A 21,140-nucleotide genomic window follows, 5' to 3' on the forward strand; every position below is an offset into this window, starting at 1 on the left:
CGTTCAAACATTCACAGAATTGATCAGAACACGAGTCAGAAAATGTTTTAACGAGGTTTCAGGTTAAATTGTCATATTTGTGAATGGACCCTGGTTTCAGTCCCGATGACGTCAGGGTTCGTTACTGCGTCTGAACTGGTTTGAATTTTTTCGCGTTTGTTATAAACGTCCTGTGTTCAGCTGACGAGTGACTCAGCTCCAACTAGCAGGAAAACCAAACATTGATTTGTCACTGCTTCATACGTGTGTGTGTGTATGTGTGTATGTATGTGTGTGTGTGTGTGTGTGTGTCTCTGTGTGTGTGTCTCTGTGTGTGTGTCTCTGTGTGTGTGTGTGTGTGTGTGTGAGAACAAAACTAATTTACCAACGACAGCCAGTGTGGTGTCAAACACAGGAAGTTGATGAAGGCCATCAGCTGACCACCAGCTGTTTCTCAGTGGCTGGGCGGCTAGGCTAATGCTAACTCACAGACTCTTTTTCTCCGGATCTAAACGATGTTTCTGTTGGTTTGAAAAAAAGAAATTTGTCCTTTCTCATCGTAGCGGCGGCGACGGCTCGTCGTCCGTGTTTCCAGCTACAGCCTCAGCTCAGCAGGGTTCAGGTGCTCCAGGTGCAGGCGTGCATGACTAATGGTGGCTGGCGAGCAGTTCATCCAGGTCGGCCATCCACTCCTGAGGGTTCTGACCCTTCAGCAGCGAGTCCACCAGCTCGCTCTCTGCAGCGAAGCTCCCCGACGCCATGTTGTATCCAAACGACACTTGCTGCTGCTGCTGCTGATTGGCAGTCCTGCTCACCTGGAATCCTTGATTACACTGCAGTCCCTGACGGCCGTTTCCCTGCTGCTGTCCGAACGCCACCATGTCAGGGAGCACGGCCTGGTTCTGATTGGCCTGCTGTTGTTGAGTCTGCTGCTGATTGGCCATCGGCTGGCCCAAGCTCTGAGGGTTGGGTGGTGCTCTCTGCTGGGCAGCCATATTTGCCTGCATCATCTGTTGCCCGGGGTTCAGGCCTCCCATTGGACGACCTGCGGGGTTTGCACCAAAGGGTGCGGCGCCCGGTGGCATCTTGGGAATGCGTTGCTGCTGCATGTGGAAGGCGTTGGGCGTGTTGCTGAAGGCGTTGGGGGGCAGGCCAGCGTTACCGGAGGGCGGCTGGTTAGCGAGCTGCTGCTGCCAGGCGGAACTCTGTGCGCTCTGCATGTTTCCTGGCATCGAGCTGGGCAGGGTGGCTCCTATACTGTTCTGCATGGAGCCTGGCATGCGGGCGGCGGCGGCAGCCATCTGCTGTTGTTTCAGCATGGCGGCGTTGGGCTGCGTCTTCAGGTGCTGCTGCTGTTGGGCCAGAAGGTTCTGTCTGTAGGAGGCGCTCATGGGCCCCAGCGTCTGACGCTGCAGGGAGGTCTGCTGCGGCGGGTGAGCCGGGTGGTTGGGGTGAAGGTTCATGTTATTGTACAGGACCTGCTGGACGTCCACGCCAGCCCCGCCCCCTCCGCAGGAAGACAGATTCATGTCAGGCTGGCTCGCCGCAGAGGGCGGAGCTACACCACCTGCCGGCCCACCGCCCTGGCCCATATTCATTCCCATCATGCCTTGGTTCTGAGGGAACATACGCTGGGAGCCAGGGGCGGGGCCTCCCATGGAGCCGACGCTGCCCATTGGCTGAGACGAAGCTGTGACGAGACAAACCGTCAGTTAAGTAATGTTAAATAACTTCCTGTTAATGTGCACAGTGATGTCATCACTTCCTGTGACATATTAAACTGAGTCATTAAATGTTTTCTTACTTCATTTAATTCTCCGTCAGATTTTAAATCTCTTCATAAAATGTTTGTGTTCAAAACATTTACAAAGAGACGTTATTTAAAAACACGTTTGTTACTGAATGTTTTAATTTATTAAACTGATCTTAAAAACTAAATAACATGAAAATATCAGAATTAAAAACCTTCACATGGTTTGAAAATCATAAAATATTTAGACTTTGTAAACACTGTTATTAATATTATTATCATTATTATCTGGCAGTCGGAGGTGACTGAATCGTATCATCAGAAGCCGCTCAGACTCGGATCTGTTTGTCAGATCAGATCATATTTTACATTCAAATCAGCGGCAAGTTTCATTTACAAACTCACACAGAGAAACCTTTGTGTGGAACAACAACGAGCTGCTGCTCAGCTTCCTGTTGATCTGATAAAACTTCAGCACACATGCAGAATCTTATCCCATCGTTTGTTTAACTTTCCTGAAGCAACATGAACAGAACCATTCCAGTTTAAGACGAGTTTTATTATAATAAAAATATATAAACTGTGACATAAAGTTACACCGTTTAAAGTTTTAATGTTTTAATAGTTGATAAAAATAGAAATGCAGAATGATAATATATTTAATTAATATTAATAATGTTTTCTGTTGCTCATTAATTCAAGTCAAAGAGTTTATTTAGTGAAAGCTGATTTCAGGATGTAATGTGTGTACATGTTAACTGCCTGTGGTCGTACCTGTAAACTGGTTGACTGGCTGCTGTGGGAAAGGGTTCTGATTGGCCGGTTGACCCGGCTGGTCCTGGTACTGTGGTGGCGGTCGAGTCAGGCGCCTCTGAAGCTGCTGGTCCTGCTGCCGCTGCTTCTCCTGCACAGACGGGGGTCAGACGCGTTACACTTTTTTCTGGTCAATTGTTTCCACAACGTTTGAACTCACGCAAAAGTCCAAGTAAAGTTTACCTTTAAAACATTTTAACTTCTTATCAAATTCCCAAAATGATCATTTGTGAGGGAACAGTTTGTATAATCACGATCTGAAACTAGTCACAGTTTCTCTCTGGGACTCGAACACTCGGCCCTCACCAAAGTGACTCTACTGTTGTGTGGTGCACACTCTCTGTAAAGGGAAGGACAAGGGAAGTTTAAAATGTTGGTTCAGTTGATCTCAGGGATCTTTAAGAAGAAAACCTGAGTTATCTTAACAAGATGATAACCAGCGTCATGTGACCACTGAGCCTGACTGTGATTGTTAGGTTAAGTTCAGCTGGATAACGGGAAGATATCCTGGATATGCTGAACTCGCTCGATAGTACAGCCCCAGGACTTAGAGGAGGGCGCGATGGCTCAGTGCACCAGAGGACAACGACATGGAGACATGGAACACACAGGTGTAACTCACCTGTTCAGCCATGAGCTGCTGTCTCTGCATGTACTGCTGCTGCTTCTGCTGCTGCTCCAGGATCTGCTGCTGATGCTGCTGCTGCTGTTGTTGTTTCAGAACCGCAGCCACCGCCGCCTGGTTGCTCAGGTACGCCGCGTTAGCATGGTTACCTGCCATGGCGTTTGCCCCTGGCTGGGTGGCCATGCCGTTGTTTCCCGGCGCAGGTGCCATGGTGTTGGCCGGGCCTGGGCCGTGAGGAGGAGCAGGGTAGTTGTTCTGCTCCTGAGAGACATGAAGATTTTATTATTTACAGCCGTCAAGAGATTTTATGAGTAAAGAGACGGACCAGACACCAGGTTCAACCACAACATCACGTCTAACATTGATTTATTACAAATTGAATGTAGATGAAAGTAAATTCTTGATGGATGAATTTTCAGCCACATCACACGTTTACGATCTGCTCACAGATTCAGGTCAGGGTCATTTTTACGTCTGTTTGCTGCAGAGGACAAATTTACTTCTTTTCACTTTTCATAAATACACATTTGTAACTTTTTATTTAAAGGTTTCTAAAAATGTATTTTAGAAATAATTTAATTTAAAATGTTTCCAGGAAAATTGATGAAATTCAGCATCTTGTTCTGTAAACATTTAGCATGAAACTGTTCATTTGACTTCACTGAAAGTCTACAGTCCTTGTGGCGCCCCCCTGAGGATGAAGTTTGGTGTTACAGCCACAAAACGAAAGAGCAAACAACAAACTGTGAAGAAAACGTCAGAAGGTGAAAATGTTTGTCCTGATGGTGCAACGAGAGCGAGACGGTGGCAGCAGCTCTAACACCCTTAAACTCAGCAGATTGAATGAAGAGTTGTGATAATGGAGAGAGAAGCTGGAACAGAGCGTCTCGTCTACTGAGGAAAAATACAAGCAGGAGCAGCTATATTTAAATACAGAGAGAGGGAGAATATGAAAGGCTGCTTTGTCATCGCCTCCCTTCACCCCCCCCGTGTGAGCCTTAGCAACCAGCTGCTTGACCCAAAGAGAGAGAGAGAGAGACACACACAAGTGTGGGGCCCTGGCCTGGACAAAAGGCCTCCCTGCTGCAGCCTGACTTCATCGGCTACATCCTCACGACTACGTTTTCATTTTAAAACCCATCAACTGTGCGACAGAGTTCTGGAGCCTCTAAAAGCCCCTGGAAACGCTGCTGGTCCCGTTTTAGTTTGAAAACTCCGAGGATGAGTTTGAGTCTGGAAACTGAGATGTTTGGAAACAATGACCTAGACGCTCAGAATCACTTGCTGATTGACTCACTCAGGTCATAAAGTAGCCTTCACTGATACCAGAGTAGAAACAACATGGAGAATCAATTACAAGTGTTGCTGACCCTGTTGTCTTCGCTCACAGCTGCTGTTCAGTTAATCTCTGCATTTAACAATGATGCAACTGTTTACATGTGGAGGAGACCAGGCGTTATTCTGGCTGTTTACAGACACATGCATGTCCAGTACATGAGCGGTCACATGACACGGGGCCAGAACACCAGAGATCGTTTTAGTTAGAAAAACACTGTTTTCAAACTGAAACGTATTCATGTGGATGTAGCCTTAAAATGTTTTGGACAAGTTCTGTCACTTTTTATTCTAAATTAAATTGTCAGTGGGGGCGGGGGGGGTGATAAACGCTCTAAACACTCTAACTTTAAAGGCCATTAACACACAGAACACACTCGGGAACTTGGACCTTCAGAGCAGAACATGATCGCACAGGAAGTGTTAGCTGCTACCACCGATTCAGGATGATTCAGGAATCAGCAGCCATGAATTTCTCCTCGACTTTGCACAACTGTGATTCGTATTCTGCCTCAGGAGCTGCAGACCGTGCTGAGAGGATCATAAACAATAGAGTCTGAGCACTGGACAAACTGTCATCAAACTATTTCTAAATTATGATGTGAAAATATTGGTCAGGCTCAAAAATAACATGCAGGAATCAGTCCCTCCTGTTGGTTTTCACTTTGTCTACAGTGTGTGTGTGTGTGTGTGTGTGTGTGTGTGTGTGTGTGTGTGTGTGTGTGTTTCCTACCTGTGTGTGTGGTATATGATGGCGAAAGTTCATGCTGTTTTTCTGTTTGATCTGTTGTTGTTGTCTGAGCAGCGTCAGCAGGGCCGCCTTGTTTTGGCTCTGGGTGTTGGGGAGCCGAGGGGGCCCGGGCCCCGCCTCAAAGTGTGACAAGGGTTTGGTGTTGTTGTAGTTCAGCATTGCTGCCTGGGTCTGAGGTCCAGGGGCAGGCGGGTGGCTGAGAGGAGGCCCTGACGTCGGGTGACCCAGCATGTTGGGGTGCCCGCCGTGCCCCGGCATGTAGCCGCCAGGCCCCGCCTTGGGAGAGGCTTTGTTGGGCTGACCGGGCATCAGCAGCTGCTTCTGGGCGTTTGGGTTGAAGTCCTGTGGGTACAAGGAGGGACTCGTGGGTTTGTCCATAACAAACGCTCCCCCTAGTGGGCTCTGAGAGGTGTTGGCCATCTGGGGCCAAGGTGGAGGGTGGGCACGGGGCCCCTGGTTATGGAACTTGGCCCCCGGCTGTTGTTTGTGCATCTGGCCATGGAGGTGCTGCGCTCTCTGCTGCTGGGCTGCCAACTGCTGGAGCTGCTGAGCAGGGGACAGATCTTTAGGCACCTGGGGCCCCGGAGGGAGGAGATGGTTGGGGGGAGGCTGAAGCTGCCTGGGGTTGGGAGCAGGCTGGGAAGGGGGCAGAGCCGGAGAAGAGGCAGAGGAGGAAGCGATGGGGGAGCTGGTGGGGTGAGGAGGCGGCCCAGAGGAGGTGGACCTTACATGGGGGGAGCCGGTGCGAGAGTCCTGCTCAAAAACTGCAGAGGCCGGAGAGAACTCCGACTTCACACTCACCAGATCTGGAGGAAGTAGTCCCTGGGATGGCTGGCCCCCCACACCACCTCCTGCTCCTCCCCCCACCGTCCCACCACCACCCGGAGTTGGTGCCAGCTCTAGAGGGTCTTTGCGGTCCTCAAAGCCGTCGTTGAGAATGTCTTGAATGTCCTCATACGCCACGGCGCAGTTTAGCTCCTCCATCAGCTCCGTCCACTCCTGCTCATTCAGGTTGAGGTCAGGGAACAGGCTGTTGTTACCTCCTCCTGATGGCGGCATGATGGGCAGGATGTCATCTGGCTCCTGCTTCATCTCCTTCCGATGGAAGTCCAAACCTGGCTCGCCACCGCTGTCTGTCGACTCCCCCGTCGGCCCATGGTTCCCGTTAGAGGTCAGAGAGTCACTGATCCCCAGCTTGGAGTCCAGCGGGGAGCCATTAGTTGTGCCGTTGTCCAGACAGGCCTTCTTGTTGGGGGGGAACCCGTCACTGAAACCGTTGACTTGGTCTCTGCCCAACGGAGAACCAGCGCTCTCCAGCTTCCTCTTTACCGTCTCCTGCAGCTGGAGGAACAAACAGAACCATGGAGAACTTTTAATAATATCACATCATCAGCATAAACAAACGTCCCTCAAAGTTTCAGGTTTTCTTCTTTAAAAATGTGATTAATTGCCTGATTGTTAACTTTTCAAATATTAAATCCAGTTGTAGTTGAGCATCTTGATTTAGACTTTCTTATTATGTAATGAGGTTATTTGGGGAACTGACCAAAGTCAGCTGTTGAATTATGACAAATCTTCTATTTTAGGGTCTGCAGAGGTGCTTTATGAGCAGCAGGGGGCGTTGCAGCTGAATAGACAGAGTTATGGAGTGGCAGTTGTTGGGATAAAAAGCTGCAGCCGTTAATAGAATCAGCTGCAGGCCAGCTTACATAACGCAGATAACAAAGAGCTTCCTCAGAGCAGTCAGCAGATCAGATCTGCCCACTCTGCAGGCAGCTCGACCGCCACATCTGAGGGGAACGCTCCGAACTTCCTCCGCTGCCTCAAACAGCGTCAGCTGATCCTCACACGGTTTCACTGAGTCAACACCAGATATCAACACCTGAAATCTCTACTGACAACAGCCAACAGGTAATTACAGTTAAAACCAGGCGTAATTATACAAACACTGAAGTGATGCATAACCCCCCCACAAAAACATTTTTATTTTGTCATAATGGGGTTTATGGAAATGTATTTAAATGCAGTTTTATCAAATAAAAACCACAACCTGCAGAGAAAACAAAGTAGAAGTTTTATCTTGTTTCACTTTAATGAGTCACACTGCTTTGTTCTTGAGGAAACCATGTTTTTGGAAATTTCACCCTTAAAATAAACCATTTAATTTTCAAACTTAAAATACTGATGCAAGTTCTTTTCGTTCTAAAAATACACTGGAACTAATCTTTAAAAATAATTTTATCTGAAGAAAGCACTCTCTCCCTCATTTTCTAAAAAAACTAAATTCCCTGAACCAACAGACTCTTGAGTGTTAGCGATGAAACAATTATCTTCACTCTGCAGCTACTATGAAAATTATTTCTGCAGCGTTCATTCATGCAACGTGAAAATAAACGGAAGAGCTGAGATTTATTCTTTTCGACACAACAAGATGTGTGTGGACAGATTTTGTTAATCAAGAGAATAATGGATTAAATCAATAAATGAAAACTGAACAAAGGAGATATTTTCTACTTAAGTTAGTTCTTGTGAAAAAAGTTTGTGGAAACACACCTGGAACAAAGTTATAAAATCCGGGTAAGAAAAACAGTAGCAACTGACGTCCTGCTGCTGTGGAGGGTTGTTGGTAAGAGTGAGTCCACTGATCTTTAACACTGATCAGGAATTTTCAATAAACCATGTCTACTCCTCAAGAGAAAAGCTTCAGAATTACAACGTTAGAGAAAGTTTCAGAGTGGCGTCACAGAGCGGACACAGGTGATGATGTCTTCCAACAAATATGCAGAGAATTTCCTGATTAGCCCAACGGGTGCCAAAATGGCAGCATCAACACATTTGGTCAGACGGGTCTGTCAGTAGCTTCGACGCTCAGAGTCGTTCCTACACTTTCTGTCTTCACAGCAGACTTCAGTCAAACTGTGGATTAGTCAGCAGTGTGTGGGTGTACGGAGAGTTTAACTAAGAGACGGGTGTGACGTCAGGTCGGCCTCATGTTCAGTCAAAGGAAAAATCCTTTCAGTTAGTTTCTGCTGGTTCCTGACAGAGCTCAGGTCTGTGTCTGAGGAGCGCTTCATTTCTAAAATCATTCACATCACTGTTTTAAACCGGGAACCTTAAGAGTTATAGCTCATGAGTCTATGTACTGGATTCTTTGCTCATAGTTCTTCTTTTTCGCATTGCATTGTGGGTCAGCATTGTTCACCAACCCACAGAGGATGAAGCATGCTGCTCATTTCATGCTCCTGTGTAATATGATCTTTAGATTTCAGAGTTCAGTTCAGGAGCCTCTGAGGTTCTGTTTGTCGTTGTCGTTCAGGTGAGTCGGACCAGTTTCTTCTGAGGTGAGGGTGAAGTGAACTACGGTCCAGCTCCGTGTGTCAACATCAGATCAGAGCTGCAGAAACAAAACATGTTGTTGTTCGCGCAGCTGGAGACATGAAGTTACCACTAAGTGCAACAACTGAGCTTCGTGTGTGGTTCAACTATTTGTTTAGAGTAATAACTGTCAGGGAGCTGGTGGGGTCCAGTGTGTGAAGGGATTCATCACTCGATCCACGAGTTGAACAAAAGACAATGAATCAGCAAAAACTTCAATCCATAAATCATTGAAGTAAAGGGGCGGGCACTGAAACATCCGGCAGTGAGGGCGACACTGGCGCCGAGGAGACAAATGATGATATGAGAGAGAGACAGTGAGACAGAGACACAGAGACAGACAAAGAGAGCGAGACAGGGGGAGAGAGAGAGATGGAGAGAGTGAGAGGGAGAGAGACATACAGACAGAGAGAGACCGAGAGGGAGACAGAGGGAGAGAGGGAGAGAGACATACAGACAGAGAGAGACCGAGAGGGAGACAGAGGGAGAGAGAGAGAGTGAGAGGGAGAGAGACATACAGACAGAGAGAGACCGAGAGGGAGACAGAGGGAGAGAGAGAGAGTGAGAGGGAGAGAGACATACAGACAGAGAGAGACCGAGAGGGAGACAGAGGGAGAGAGAGAGCTGTGTGTTTGCCCTAAAGGAAACGTGACTCACCCAAAACCTGAAATACCAGTCCCTCCCAGGGGTTGCCATGGTTACAGACCTTGGGATGGGGGGCAGGGGGGGACAACAAAAGATCTACAGCCATCTGTTGGGGGGGGGGGGGGGGGGGGGGCACAGCTTCAAAGCCTCTGCACCAACTAGCATCAGTGGGATTCTGGGTAATTGAGTCTTCAGAGATCTTCACCTGTCAGGTGACACTGGACTTAAGTCAGTGTACCGGATACTGCTATTACTGACAGAACTACTAACTAAACTACTGACAGAACTGCTAACTAAACTACTGACATAACTACTAACTAAACTACTGACAGAACTACTAACTAAACTACTGACAGAACTGCTAACTAAACTACTGACAGAACTACGAACTAAACTACTGACAGAACTACGAACTAAACTACTGACAGAACTGCTAACTAAACTACTGACAGAACTAAACTACTGACAGAACTACTAACTAAACTACTGACAGAACTGCTAACTAAACTACTGACAGAACTGCTAACTAAACTACTGACAGAACTACTAACTAAACTACTGACAGAACTACTAACTAAACTACTGACAGAACTGCTAACTAAACTACTGACAGAACTACTAACTAAACTACTGACAGAACTGCTAACTAAACTACTGACAGAACTGCTAACTAAACTACTGACAGAACTGCTAACTAAACTACTGACAGAACTACTAACTAAACTACTGACAGTACTACGAACTAAACTACTGACAGTACTATGAACTTAACTACTGACAGAACTACTAACTAAACTACTGACAGTACTATGAACTAAACTACTGACAGTACTACGAACTAAACTACTGACAGTACTATGAACTAAACTACTGACAGAACTACTGTGATTCATACACTCCTACTGTTAATCTTTATAATAAATAAGTGATGCCGACATGTCAGCCGACTTTTATCGACTCTAACTGTTCCAACTGGTTCTGCTATCAGAGACACCGGAGTCTGCAGGGACGTGGACACATTAGAAATGATTGGTTGGTCCGTCCTGTTAGCTGGGCCACAGTCTCTACACCAAACTGTGAGAATGTCAGGTTCCGTTTCTACAAAGCTCAAAGTAATGATGCTAACACTTCTTCAGATGTGTTCAGACTGAAGTCCTCAGGTCTCTGGATCTTCTCTGGAGGACGAACTCAAATGTCAGAGTGAGACTCAGTTTGTCTCCTTCACTCCTGTATAAAGTCCAGGAGAAGTGAGGACACAGCAGAGCGTCCTCCACTGATCCACTGAGGGAGTGGGGGGGTGATGAGCTTCTAACATGTGACACAAACATGAAGAAACACAAACAACTGTCTCTGGAGACAAAGTGCTGACACACACCTAGAAGACACAGACGAAGACAGTTTGTGGTGACGACGGGGTCAGGTGATGTAAACATGATCACATGATCACTTCCTGTCTGTCTGCTCCACCTCTCACCTGAAGAACGAGGAGGATCTGATGCTGAACGAGTCTGAGCAGAAAACCTGCTGCTGAGTTGTTCAGATGTGAAACATGAACTCTGGAGACGAGTCTCTGGAGACGAGTCTCTGGATTCTACCTGGAGCTCATGTCTGACAACAGATAATGTTACGACGTAGATTCTTTTGAATTCCTTCAGGTTTTCCAACTGTTCTTTAAACAAAGGCTCCGTCCAAACTAAAACAATTGTTTAAAAGTAACACAAACATTGTAGTAAATAAATACTCTCCGTTCACACTAACAACACACATCACGTGAGCATTCACACACACTGGTCATGTGGTGTAAACAGGAAGTAGCCTGAAGGAGGAACAGTGATGGTGAAGAGTCAGAGCAGAGATTTCTTTTCTCTGAGCGACGACGAGGTGGAACTGTTCCTGACAGGAAGTGTTAGTGACGCTTTGTGGTCACCGCTGGTAGTCGAGTCATGTGACTGATGAGAACCAATCAGGAAGAGGACGTGGGCGGCATTGTTGACTTAAGTCTCAGTTTCTGTTCAGATTAAAACCAGAGTTTTCACAATAAAACGAGATCAGTTCAACCAAGTCTCTGATTCAGAGGCTGGAGGACTCGGTAGTTTGGGAACTCAGGCATAACCATGGCAACAGTGATGTTTCAAACTCAAACATCAGTGTGGACTGAGCCAAAGAAATAATCCAGCACAACGTTCCAGGAGAAACTTCTGTCAGAGGCTTAATTCTTCCAACATTAGTTGATATGACAATTATCTTTATAACAGACAAACCCAGTGTTTCTTCCTGTTCACTGATTCAAACGAGACAAAACAAAGTGAAGGTGATTCGACTCAGGAGACACCGACAGTCTTACTCTGCATATTTAACATTTCAGTTACTCAGTCAAATCAATGAGCTCGTCTGAATTTCTTCACAGTGACTCATCCTGACATTTCTGGCTCTGGCTTTGCCACAAAAATCCAAAATATCTTGTGTGTTAACGTCGGCTTATCGTTGTCTGACTGCACACTTTCCTCACATCTGCCGTGTCTCTGGAATTCTTACCGACATTTTTAAACATTTCGTTTAGTCAAGTTTTACTGACTTATGTCTGTTCTTCTTTGAACCTGTACACACTGGAGGCAGTGATTCGACAGCAGGATGGATTCACAGAGGCTGGTTTACTTTTGTCTGACCTGTTATTTAATCAAAGTTTCAGATATACTGTATTTTCAGATTTTATTTTTGTTTATGATTTAGAGTCGACTCAAAGGACAGAACCTCCTCTCAGACCACAGAAGCTCCTACGGGACCTGTGAGTGGGTGTTGATGTTGGCTGGATGTGGGTCAATTAGACAAAATGTATTTATGAAAAACACTTGTGTCCCTGTCCGCAGTTTAAAACCTCGACAGAACAACCTGCTGAGACACTTAGTGACATCTCAGTGTCTGACTGAACACATACACACTTTTCATAGGTACATAATATATATAGAAATATACACAAGTACAATTCGATATACTGGGGTTATTTATTTGACCGTGAGATCAGCTCTTAAATAAGATGCTTTCCTGAAGTTTATAAAATGAGATAAATTGTAATTGTGCATTAACGAAGTAATTTAACTTAATTTGAATCAGTCAAAATCATGGGTTTGACTTCAGCCTCTCAAACAAAGGTTTCTCTGCTTCTCTGTCATATTGTTAATAACTGAGTAATTGCTTGATTTGACCTTTCATCAAACTAAACAGACGTCACAGTTTTTGCTCTGTGAAATGATGATGCTCCATCGACTGCACAATCAATAAAGAATAATAATCAACTAATTAATCTAAATCACATAATGAAAATAATTAGTTCCTCCATTGAAACTCATCAAGCAGTGTTCACTTCAGTGGTTTAAAAATAATAATTATATTATATATAGAGATCACCAAATACTGCAAAACAATACTACAACAAGGGAAGGAGGGCAAAAGTCAGATACAAGAGCCGGCTGAGGTCAGGTGACGAAGTCAGTTTGTGTCTGTTGAAGAGACGAGCGTGAATGAAGGCTGAGGGAAGCAAAGATCATGTGACCAGAGAGCCCCGCCACAGAAACACTACTTCCTCTGTCACTCACTGACCCACACAGTGGTTTCACCTGAGTTCAGATCTGTCACATGTCACTCAGACTCAACAGGATTTCATTGAGCAGCTGTGTGATGAGCTCTGATTAAGAAACACACAGATCGTCTAACTCGTCCAGACGTCCGCCCACACATCCCCCGACAGAGGACAGACTGTTAACATGATGACACAACCGCTGCTCTAACTCTAAAAAACCAATCAGAATATGGGGTGAAATAATACAGGTGCTATTTTTAAATGAAGTTTGTCCTCTAGAAGAAAACAGCAGCACAGCTGATCTGCATCAGATCTGCGTCTCTTAGACTTTAACCATAATGCTTCAGTGTGACAGCCTGAAACTGAAAACTCAAGTGTGAACCAGTATTTTATCAAACCGCCAAAACTGTAGAAAAACGAATGTTCGTATGTGACGACCCACAACGATCTGTAAGAGTCAGGTGAGTGACCTGACGTCATCTCGACTGAAGAAACTCAAGTGAAGTAGAAGTCGCAGGATTGGAGAGTTTCACATTAATGGAAAGATGTTTAAGCCGAGGGACAAAAGAAACGTCATGTAGAGGAACACACTGTAATCTAGTCATGATTTACACAGTGTAGTGAAATGATGGAAAACGATTTAAAGTGGTCGATTATCTACACAGGACTGTCGAGTCGTGACACGGGCTCATCAGGTATTGTAAGTTCTCTCAGTATTTAACAAATATTTATTCATATCTATGATTTATCAATTTATTATGTAATAAAAAGTTATCCATCCATCCACAACCGTGAAGATATTAATATGTACAGGACAAATATTTAAGAATGTGGAAGATGGACTACAGAGTGTTTGAGAATAAAGTCGCAATTTTACTTGAACAAAGTCACGAAGGTACAAGAATGAAGTTGTAATTGTCGTCCATGTTTCATGTTAGACGATGAGTGCGTCTGCTGTTTAAACGTGGAGCATCTTGTTCCGTTCTACTTTAGATGCTTCATCAACAGATTGTGTAAGAAACTGAGTCCACAGTGAAGAACCAGAGGAAACTGTCTCTTTCATGGAGGAAGTGTTTGGTGGAGGTTGACTGAGATTATCTTTGGTCACATCTCTATGATTTCATCATTTTATAGTTAGATTTGTTTAATCTCCATTGAGTCTGGGCTTTCTTTGTTGCTTTTTTTTTTATTTTTAATGTTTTCATTAATAATTTCTTTATTCTCAGAATATTACAACTTTATTCAAACACTTAAATAATATTTGCATGACCCATATTACTTTTTACTTTTCTGCAGAATGGATAAGTATTTCAGTAACTCTTCACTTGGTCACTTAGTGTTGCCACATAATCATTGTGATCATGTAGTAATAATAACATGTGATCATGTAGTGACGTTAACATGTGATCATGTAGTGATGTTAACATGTGATCATGTAGTAATGTTAACATGTGATCATGTAGTGATGTTAACATGTGATCATGTAGTAATAATAACATGTGATCATGTAGTGACGTTAACATGTGATCATGTAGTAATAATAACATGTGATCATGTAGTGACGTTAACATGTGATCATGTAGTGATGTTAACATGTGATCATGTAGTAATGTTAACATGTGATCATGTAGTGACGTTAACATGTGATCATGTAGTAATAATAACATGTGATCATGTAGTGACGTTAACATGTGATCATGTAGTGATGTTAACATGTGATCATGTAGTAATGTTAACATGTGATCATGTAGTGACGTTAACATGTGATCATGTAGTGACGTTAACATGTGCTCATGTAGTAATGTTAACATGTGATCATGTAGTGATGTTAACATGTGATCATGTAGTGACGTTAACATGTGCTCATGTAGTAATGTTAACATGTGATCATGTAGTGATGTTAACATGTGATCATGTAGTAATGTTAACATGTGATCATGTAGTGACGTTAACATGTGATCATGTAGTGACGTTAACATGTGCTCATGTAGTAATGTTAACATGTGCTCATGTAGTAATGTTAACATGTGATCATGTAGTGATGTTAACATGTGATCATGTAGTAATGTTAACATGTGATCATGTAGTAATGTTAACATGTGATCATGTAGTGATGTTTACATGTGATCATGTAGTGATGTTTACATGTGATCATGTAGTGGTGTTAACATGTGACATGTGATCATGTAGTAATGTTAACATGTGATCATGTAGTAATGTTAACATGTGATCATGTAGTGATGTTTACATGTGACATGTGATCATGTAGTAATGTTATCATGTGATCATGTAGTGATGTTAACATGTGATCATGTAGTGATGTTAACATGTGATCATGTAGTGACGTTAACATGTGATCATGTGATCATGTAGTAATGTTAACATGTGATCATGTGATCATGTAGTAATGTTAACATGTGATCATGTAGTAATGTAGTAATCTTAACATGTGATCATGTAGTGATGTTTACATGTGATCATGTAGTGGTGTTAACATGTGACATGTGATCATGTAGTAATCTTAACATGTGATCATGTAGTGATGTTTACATGTGATCATGTAGTGGTGTTAACATGTGACATGTGATCATGTAGTAATGTTAACATGTGATCATGTAGTAATGTTAACATGTGATCATGTAGTGATGTTTACATGTGATCATGTAGTGGTGTTAACATGTGATCATGTAGTAATGTTAACATGTGATCATGTAGTGATGTTTACATGTGATCATGTAGTGATGTTAACATGTGATCATGTAGTAATGTTAACATGTGATCATTTAGTAATGTTAACATGTGATCATGTAGTGATGTTTACATGTGATCATGTAGTAATGTTAACATGTGACATGTGATAATGTAGTAATGTTAACATGTGATCATGTAGTGGTGTTTACATGTTAACATGTGATCATGGTGTTAACATGTGATCATGTAGTGGTGTTAACATGTTAACATGTGATCATGAAGTGGTGTTAACATGTGATCATGTAGTGATGTTTACATGTGATCATGGTGTTAACATGTGATCATGTAGTGGTGTTAACATGTGATCATGGTGTTAACATGTGATCATGTAGTGGTGTTAACATGTGATCATGTAGTGATGTTTACATGTGATCATGTAGTGGTGTTAACATGTGATCATGTAGTGGTGTTAACATGTGATCATGGTGTTAGCATGTGATCATGTAGTGGTGTTAACATGTTAACATGTGGTCATGTAGTGATGTTAACATGTGATCATGTAGTGGTGTTAACATGTTAACATGTGATCATGTAGTGATGTTAACATGTGATCATGTAGTGGTGTTAACATGTTAACATGTGATCATGTAGTGGTGTTAACATGTGATCATGGTGTTAACATGTGATCATGTAGTGACGTTAACATGTGATCATGTAGTGACGTTAACATGTGCTCATGTAGTAATGTTAACATGTGATCATGTAGTGATGTTAACATGTGATCATGTAGTAATGTTAACATGTGATCATGTAGTGACGTTAACATGTGATCATGTAGTGACGTTAACATGTGCTCATGTAGTAATGTTAACATGTGCTCATGTAGTAATGTTAACATGTGATCATGTAGTGATGTTAACATGTGATCATGTAGTAATGTTAACATGTGATCATGTAGTAATGTTAACATGTGATCATGTAGTGATGTTTACATGTGACATGTGATCATGTAGTAATGTTATCATGTGATCATGTAGTGATGTTAACATGTGATCATGTAGTGATGTTAACATGTGATCATGTAGTGACGTTAACATGTGATCATGTGATCATGTAGTAATGTTAACATGTGATCATGTGATCATGTAGTATTGTTAACATGTGATCATGTAGTAATGTAGTAATCTTAACATGTGATCATGTAGTGATGTTTACATGTGATCATGTAGTGGTGTTAACATGTGACATGTGATCATGTAGTAATCTTAACATGTGATCATGTAGTGATGTTTACATGTGATCATGTAGTGGTGTTAACATGTGACATGTGATCATGTAGTAATGTTAACATGTGATCATGTAGTAATGTTAACATGTGATCATGTAGTGATGTTTACATGTGATCATGTAGTGGTGTTAACATGTGATCATGTAGTAATGTTAACATGTGATCATGTAGTGATGTTTACATGTGATCATGTAGTGATGTTAACATGTGATCATGTAGTAATGTTAACATGTGATCATTTAGTAATGTTAACATGTGATCATGTAGTGATGTTTACATGTGATCATGTAGTAATGTTAACATGTGACATGTGATAATGTAGTAATGTTAACATGTGATCATGTAGTGGTGTTTACATGTTAACATGTGATCATGGTGTTAACATGTGATCATGTAGTGGTGTTAACATGTTAACATGTGATCATGAAGTGGTGTTAACATGTGATCATGTAGTGATGTTTACATGTGATCATGGTGTTAACATGTGATCATGTAGTGGTGTTAACATGTGATCATGGTGTTAACATGTGATCATGTAGTGGTGTTAACATGTGATCATGTAGTGATGTTTACATGTGATCATGTAGTGGTGTTAACATGTGATCATGTAGTGGTGTTAACATGTGATCATGGTGTTAGCATGTGATCATGTAGTGGTGTTAACATGTTAACATGTGGTCATGTAGTGATGTTAACATGTGATCATGTAGTGATGTTAACATGTGATCATGGTGTTAACATGTGATCATGTAGTGATGTTAACATGTGATCATGGTGTTAACATGTGATCATGGTGTTAACATGTGATCATGGTGTTAGCATGTGATCATGTAGTGATGGTGCAGAGCCTGCAGCTGTCAGTGTGATGCTTTGTTCAGACTCTATCTGACCTCCAGCCTGAGCACCGCCTGTGTCCGCTGATCACTCACCGCCATCAGGGTGCTGTTCCGGCTCTGCTCCGCCGCGGTCCCTCCGCTCTCCGCGAGCTCCGCGCTGCCTCCTCCGCCGCCTCCCGGCGCCCTCTGGCCGGCCTGCTCTCCGCTGGGCTGGGGCTGCCGGTGCTTGTTGGACCTCTTGGCTTTGGCCTGCAGGCAGCGCTGGTGCAGGGCGAAGGTCTGCTGTCTGTCCAGCTCCCGCCGCTCCAGCGTCGCGTTCTCGTAGCGGTTCTCGCAGCTGTTGTGATGCTGCCGGAAGAGTTCGATCCTCCGGCGGAGCCTCTCCATCACCGCGCTGTGTCGCGGTGTAACAAAATCCGCCATCATCAATACAGACTTGTAGTAAACTCCGGCTCAGGTTTCGTCCATAAAAAGCTGAATTTGGCTCTTTTCACAGTGGGCGTCTATACACCCCCCCTCGCCCTCTACAAAGACTCCTGTGCTGGCTCCATGGAGGCGACCTTTGTCTTGCTAATGGCTTCGGTCACAGCGGCACTCACTGCCGGGGAGGAAAACGAAGGTTTTTGGGTGCAACACCATTCAGCCTCCTGATTAATCTCAGTTAAAGCCAATGAAAACTACGGAGCTCATCGGTGCAGCAGCTCGTTTAAGTGTCTGTGACCCCGAGCTGCTGGAGTCCTGCTGCGGACTTAACCCCCGAATCTAACTCACACCTTCCCGTGGTCATCCCCGAGCTACGAGCACCGATCCAACTCTCCCACATTCAAATGTGCAGATATGAAGCCGCGGCGCTGTGTCGCCCGCAGACTGCGTCCTGTGAGGCTAAGTTCAGTTAGCACATTCCAACACTCAAATCAAAGTTGAAGCGTCGAAAATTCCTTTAAAACGACGAGCTGCCGCTTCTACCTGCTGGTTCCCGAGCTAGCGGACATTAGCGGCTGCTCTGCCCACAGGTAGTGGTCGATGGACGGCTACGGTCCGTGGAAGCGTCGCCGCGACTCTACAACTTGTCTCAAACTTTATTTAACTCGAGTATTTAGCTCGGCTGTGTGTAGCCAGCAGGAGCTAACGTGCTAACGCTTCTTCACTAACTTGGCAGCGAGTCCTTCGTTATCAAGCAGATCCCGTTCTACCCGGTTTTTACACCTAACACACGATCACACACAAGAACAAGCGCCGCGTGTGTCCACACAGCGAAACGTAGTAAAGTTTGAAATCCACTTACTGTGAAAGCGAAGCTGCGGCTCTTCCTACAGCATCTGTCTAACAGCTGATCCTCCGCCTCCGTGTAGCCGTTAGCCGCTAGCTGCTAACGCTGTGTTCGGGGGAACGGTAGCTCGACTAGCATCAAACATTTAAATGAAGCGCCATTCTCTCATCGTGTTTGTCCCGAGCTGAAGGATAAGCCTCCCCGGGGCCGAGGCGGGTGTGCGCGGCAGCGAGGCGGAGGCTGCTCGGTGAGCAGCAGCTAAGCAGCAGCTAACTGTGCCTCTGCTGCTTCTATTGTTTTCCAGCGGACCTGCAGCTCCACGCCGCCATCTTGGAAACTTTCTTTTTTTTTTTCCACCAGCGACAGGAGGAATGTCCCAGAGCCCGCCCCCCCCAGTGATTGACAGCACGGACAGCCAACAGGGAGCGGTCGCAGCGTTGAGAGACAAAGAGTAGACCAATCAGAGCCGAGAACCCGCCTTGACGTCATAGAAGGAGCCCAGTTTATATTTTTCCTTTAAAAATGAGAATAAAGATTTATCTTCGTACAAAGTGATGACGTCACTTTAAAGATTGATTTAAAATGACAAACTTTAACAAGAAAATCTAGTTTTCAGTGAGATACAATAAGAACTTTGTTTTCAGCCTATTTGAACATAATTGACTAAATTAATTTGACTCAGCAGCTCTGGTTTATTTTGTACCTTTACATTAACTGATGATTACCAATAAACACTCTGAGGGAAACTTAAAAACGTGAATATTCTCAGGTCAATTCTGCAGTTATGATAATCTTCAATCATTATCAACTGGGTAAAGCAGCTCTGATATACTTGTACCAGCTGGTGTTATTTTCACTTTCGAAGCATCTGGAAATTATTTTCCATCAGTGATAAAATAATCAGAATATCATGTAAAAGTCTCGTCAATATTCCTGGAACAGTCGAAGTTCGCAAAAATGTTGAGTTCACTGACAGAAAAAGCTGAGGCAAACAAATACTTATGACAAAAGTTTTTTGGCAGCTTCGTTTTAAAACTTTCCAATTCATATTTTAATTTAACAATCAATATCTGTCAAACTGATCATGTCACAACCCAACTGATGCAATCGATATATTTGTCAAATACAAACATATTTCATACACTCAAAAAAATATAACTAATTTTACAAAAAATATAAACTGCTCAGAAACACGAAGGTTACTCTTAAATCAAACATCATCTCTAACCCACTGAGGACTAAACTCAAATCTCACACTGATCCAACCTGAGAGAATTTCATCAACTCATGTGACTCAGTGGTTCTCTGGTGAAAGGAGCTGCTCCCTGCTGGACTGTGACTCAGGTCCCACTAGAGGACGTCATGTCTCCTCACGGAGTCTGTTTCTGACAGTTTGCTCAGAAACACACCAGTAACCTGCTGGAGGTCATTTTGTAGAGCAGTGCTCCTCCTGCTCCTCCTGCTCCTCCTGCTCCTCCTCACACAAAGGAGCAGATACCTGCTGTTGGGTTGATGCTCTTCTACTGTCCAGCTCTCCTGGTGTAACGTCTCCTGGTGTCTCCTCCAGGCTCCGGAGACTGTGCTGGAGACACAAACCTTGTGACCACAAGCATGGATGTGTCCTCCTGGAGGAGCTGGATTACCTGACGGTGCTGCAGGTAGCGCCTCCTGCTACCAGTAGTGACGAGGACACGAGCAGAACACAGAACTAGAATGAGTCAGGAAGGACGAGGAGAGAGCAGCTGTCTGTGGACACCACATTAAAAACATTCCCTCATTTGGGCTCATTTGATTTTGTCTCCATTGAACCTGTTGTGACTTTGATTTTTCACATTGATATCTGAAGTTTAACTTTATATTTTTATTACTTTAGTAACTAGAACTCAAAGGAACCTAATTATTTTGCCATTGTATCATATGAACAGCACTGTTTCTGAATATTACCATATTACACTCATCTGTTTTGACAAACTATCCATCTTACAAAATGAATATTTCCCTGTTGAAGATCTTTCAGTCGGCACCATCGAGTCTCTCAGTGGTGCAAGTTGGATCCAATTCTTCTGTTATGAACACAATTCTGTTAAAACCCCCTCAGACAGTAGGATTTTAAAATCAGTCAACGAGTCCACTGAGAATCTGAAAATCATCTGGATCAGCATTAGGTACAAAGACACTGGGAGAAATAAACACTGCAGCTTTTCA

The 21,140-nt window shown here is 43.7% G+C and overlaps 1 protein-coding gene across 2 annotated transcripts; it reads right to left on the bottom strand.

Annotated features, from left to right (window-relative positions):
- Positions 1–475: 475 nt before the first annotated feature.
- On the bottom strand, positions 476–19,282 carry maml1 (mastermind-like transcriptional coactivator 1). 2 transcript variants are annotated; one of them, XM_069531446.1, is made up of 6 exons: positions 18,951–19,282; positions 17,759–18,059; positions 5,236–6,594; positions 3,165–3,428; positions 2,504–2,633; positions 476–1,669 (listed from the first exon to the last, which is right to left on the bottom strand). In XM_069531446.1, exons 2-6 carry the CDS (start codon positions 18,050–18,052, stop codon positions 627–629), a joined length of 3,090 nt encoding a protein of 1,029 aa, XP_069387547.1. In that variant the 5' UTR covers positions 18,053–18,059; positions 18,951–19,282; the 3' UTR covers positions 476–626. The 2 variants fall into 2 exon arrangements, with proteins under 2 accessions (XP_069387547.1, XP_069387546.1); XM_069531445.1 differs by having other exon boundaries at positions 17,759–18,263; positions 18,951–19,092.
- Between the last annotated feature and the right edge of the window lie 1,858 nt (positions 19,283–21,140).

Source organism: Paralichthys olivaceus, chromosome 9 (assembly GCF_024713975.1).
Source record: "Paralichthys olivaceus isolate ysfri-2021 chromosome 9, ASM2471397v2, whole genome shotgun sequence".
Classification (NCBI taxonomy): domain Eukaryota; kingdom Metazoa; phylum Chordata; class Actinopteri; order Pleuronectiformes; family Paralichthyidae; genus Paralichthys; species Paralichthys olivaceus.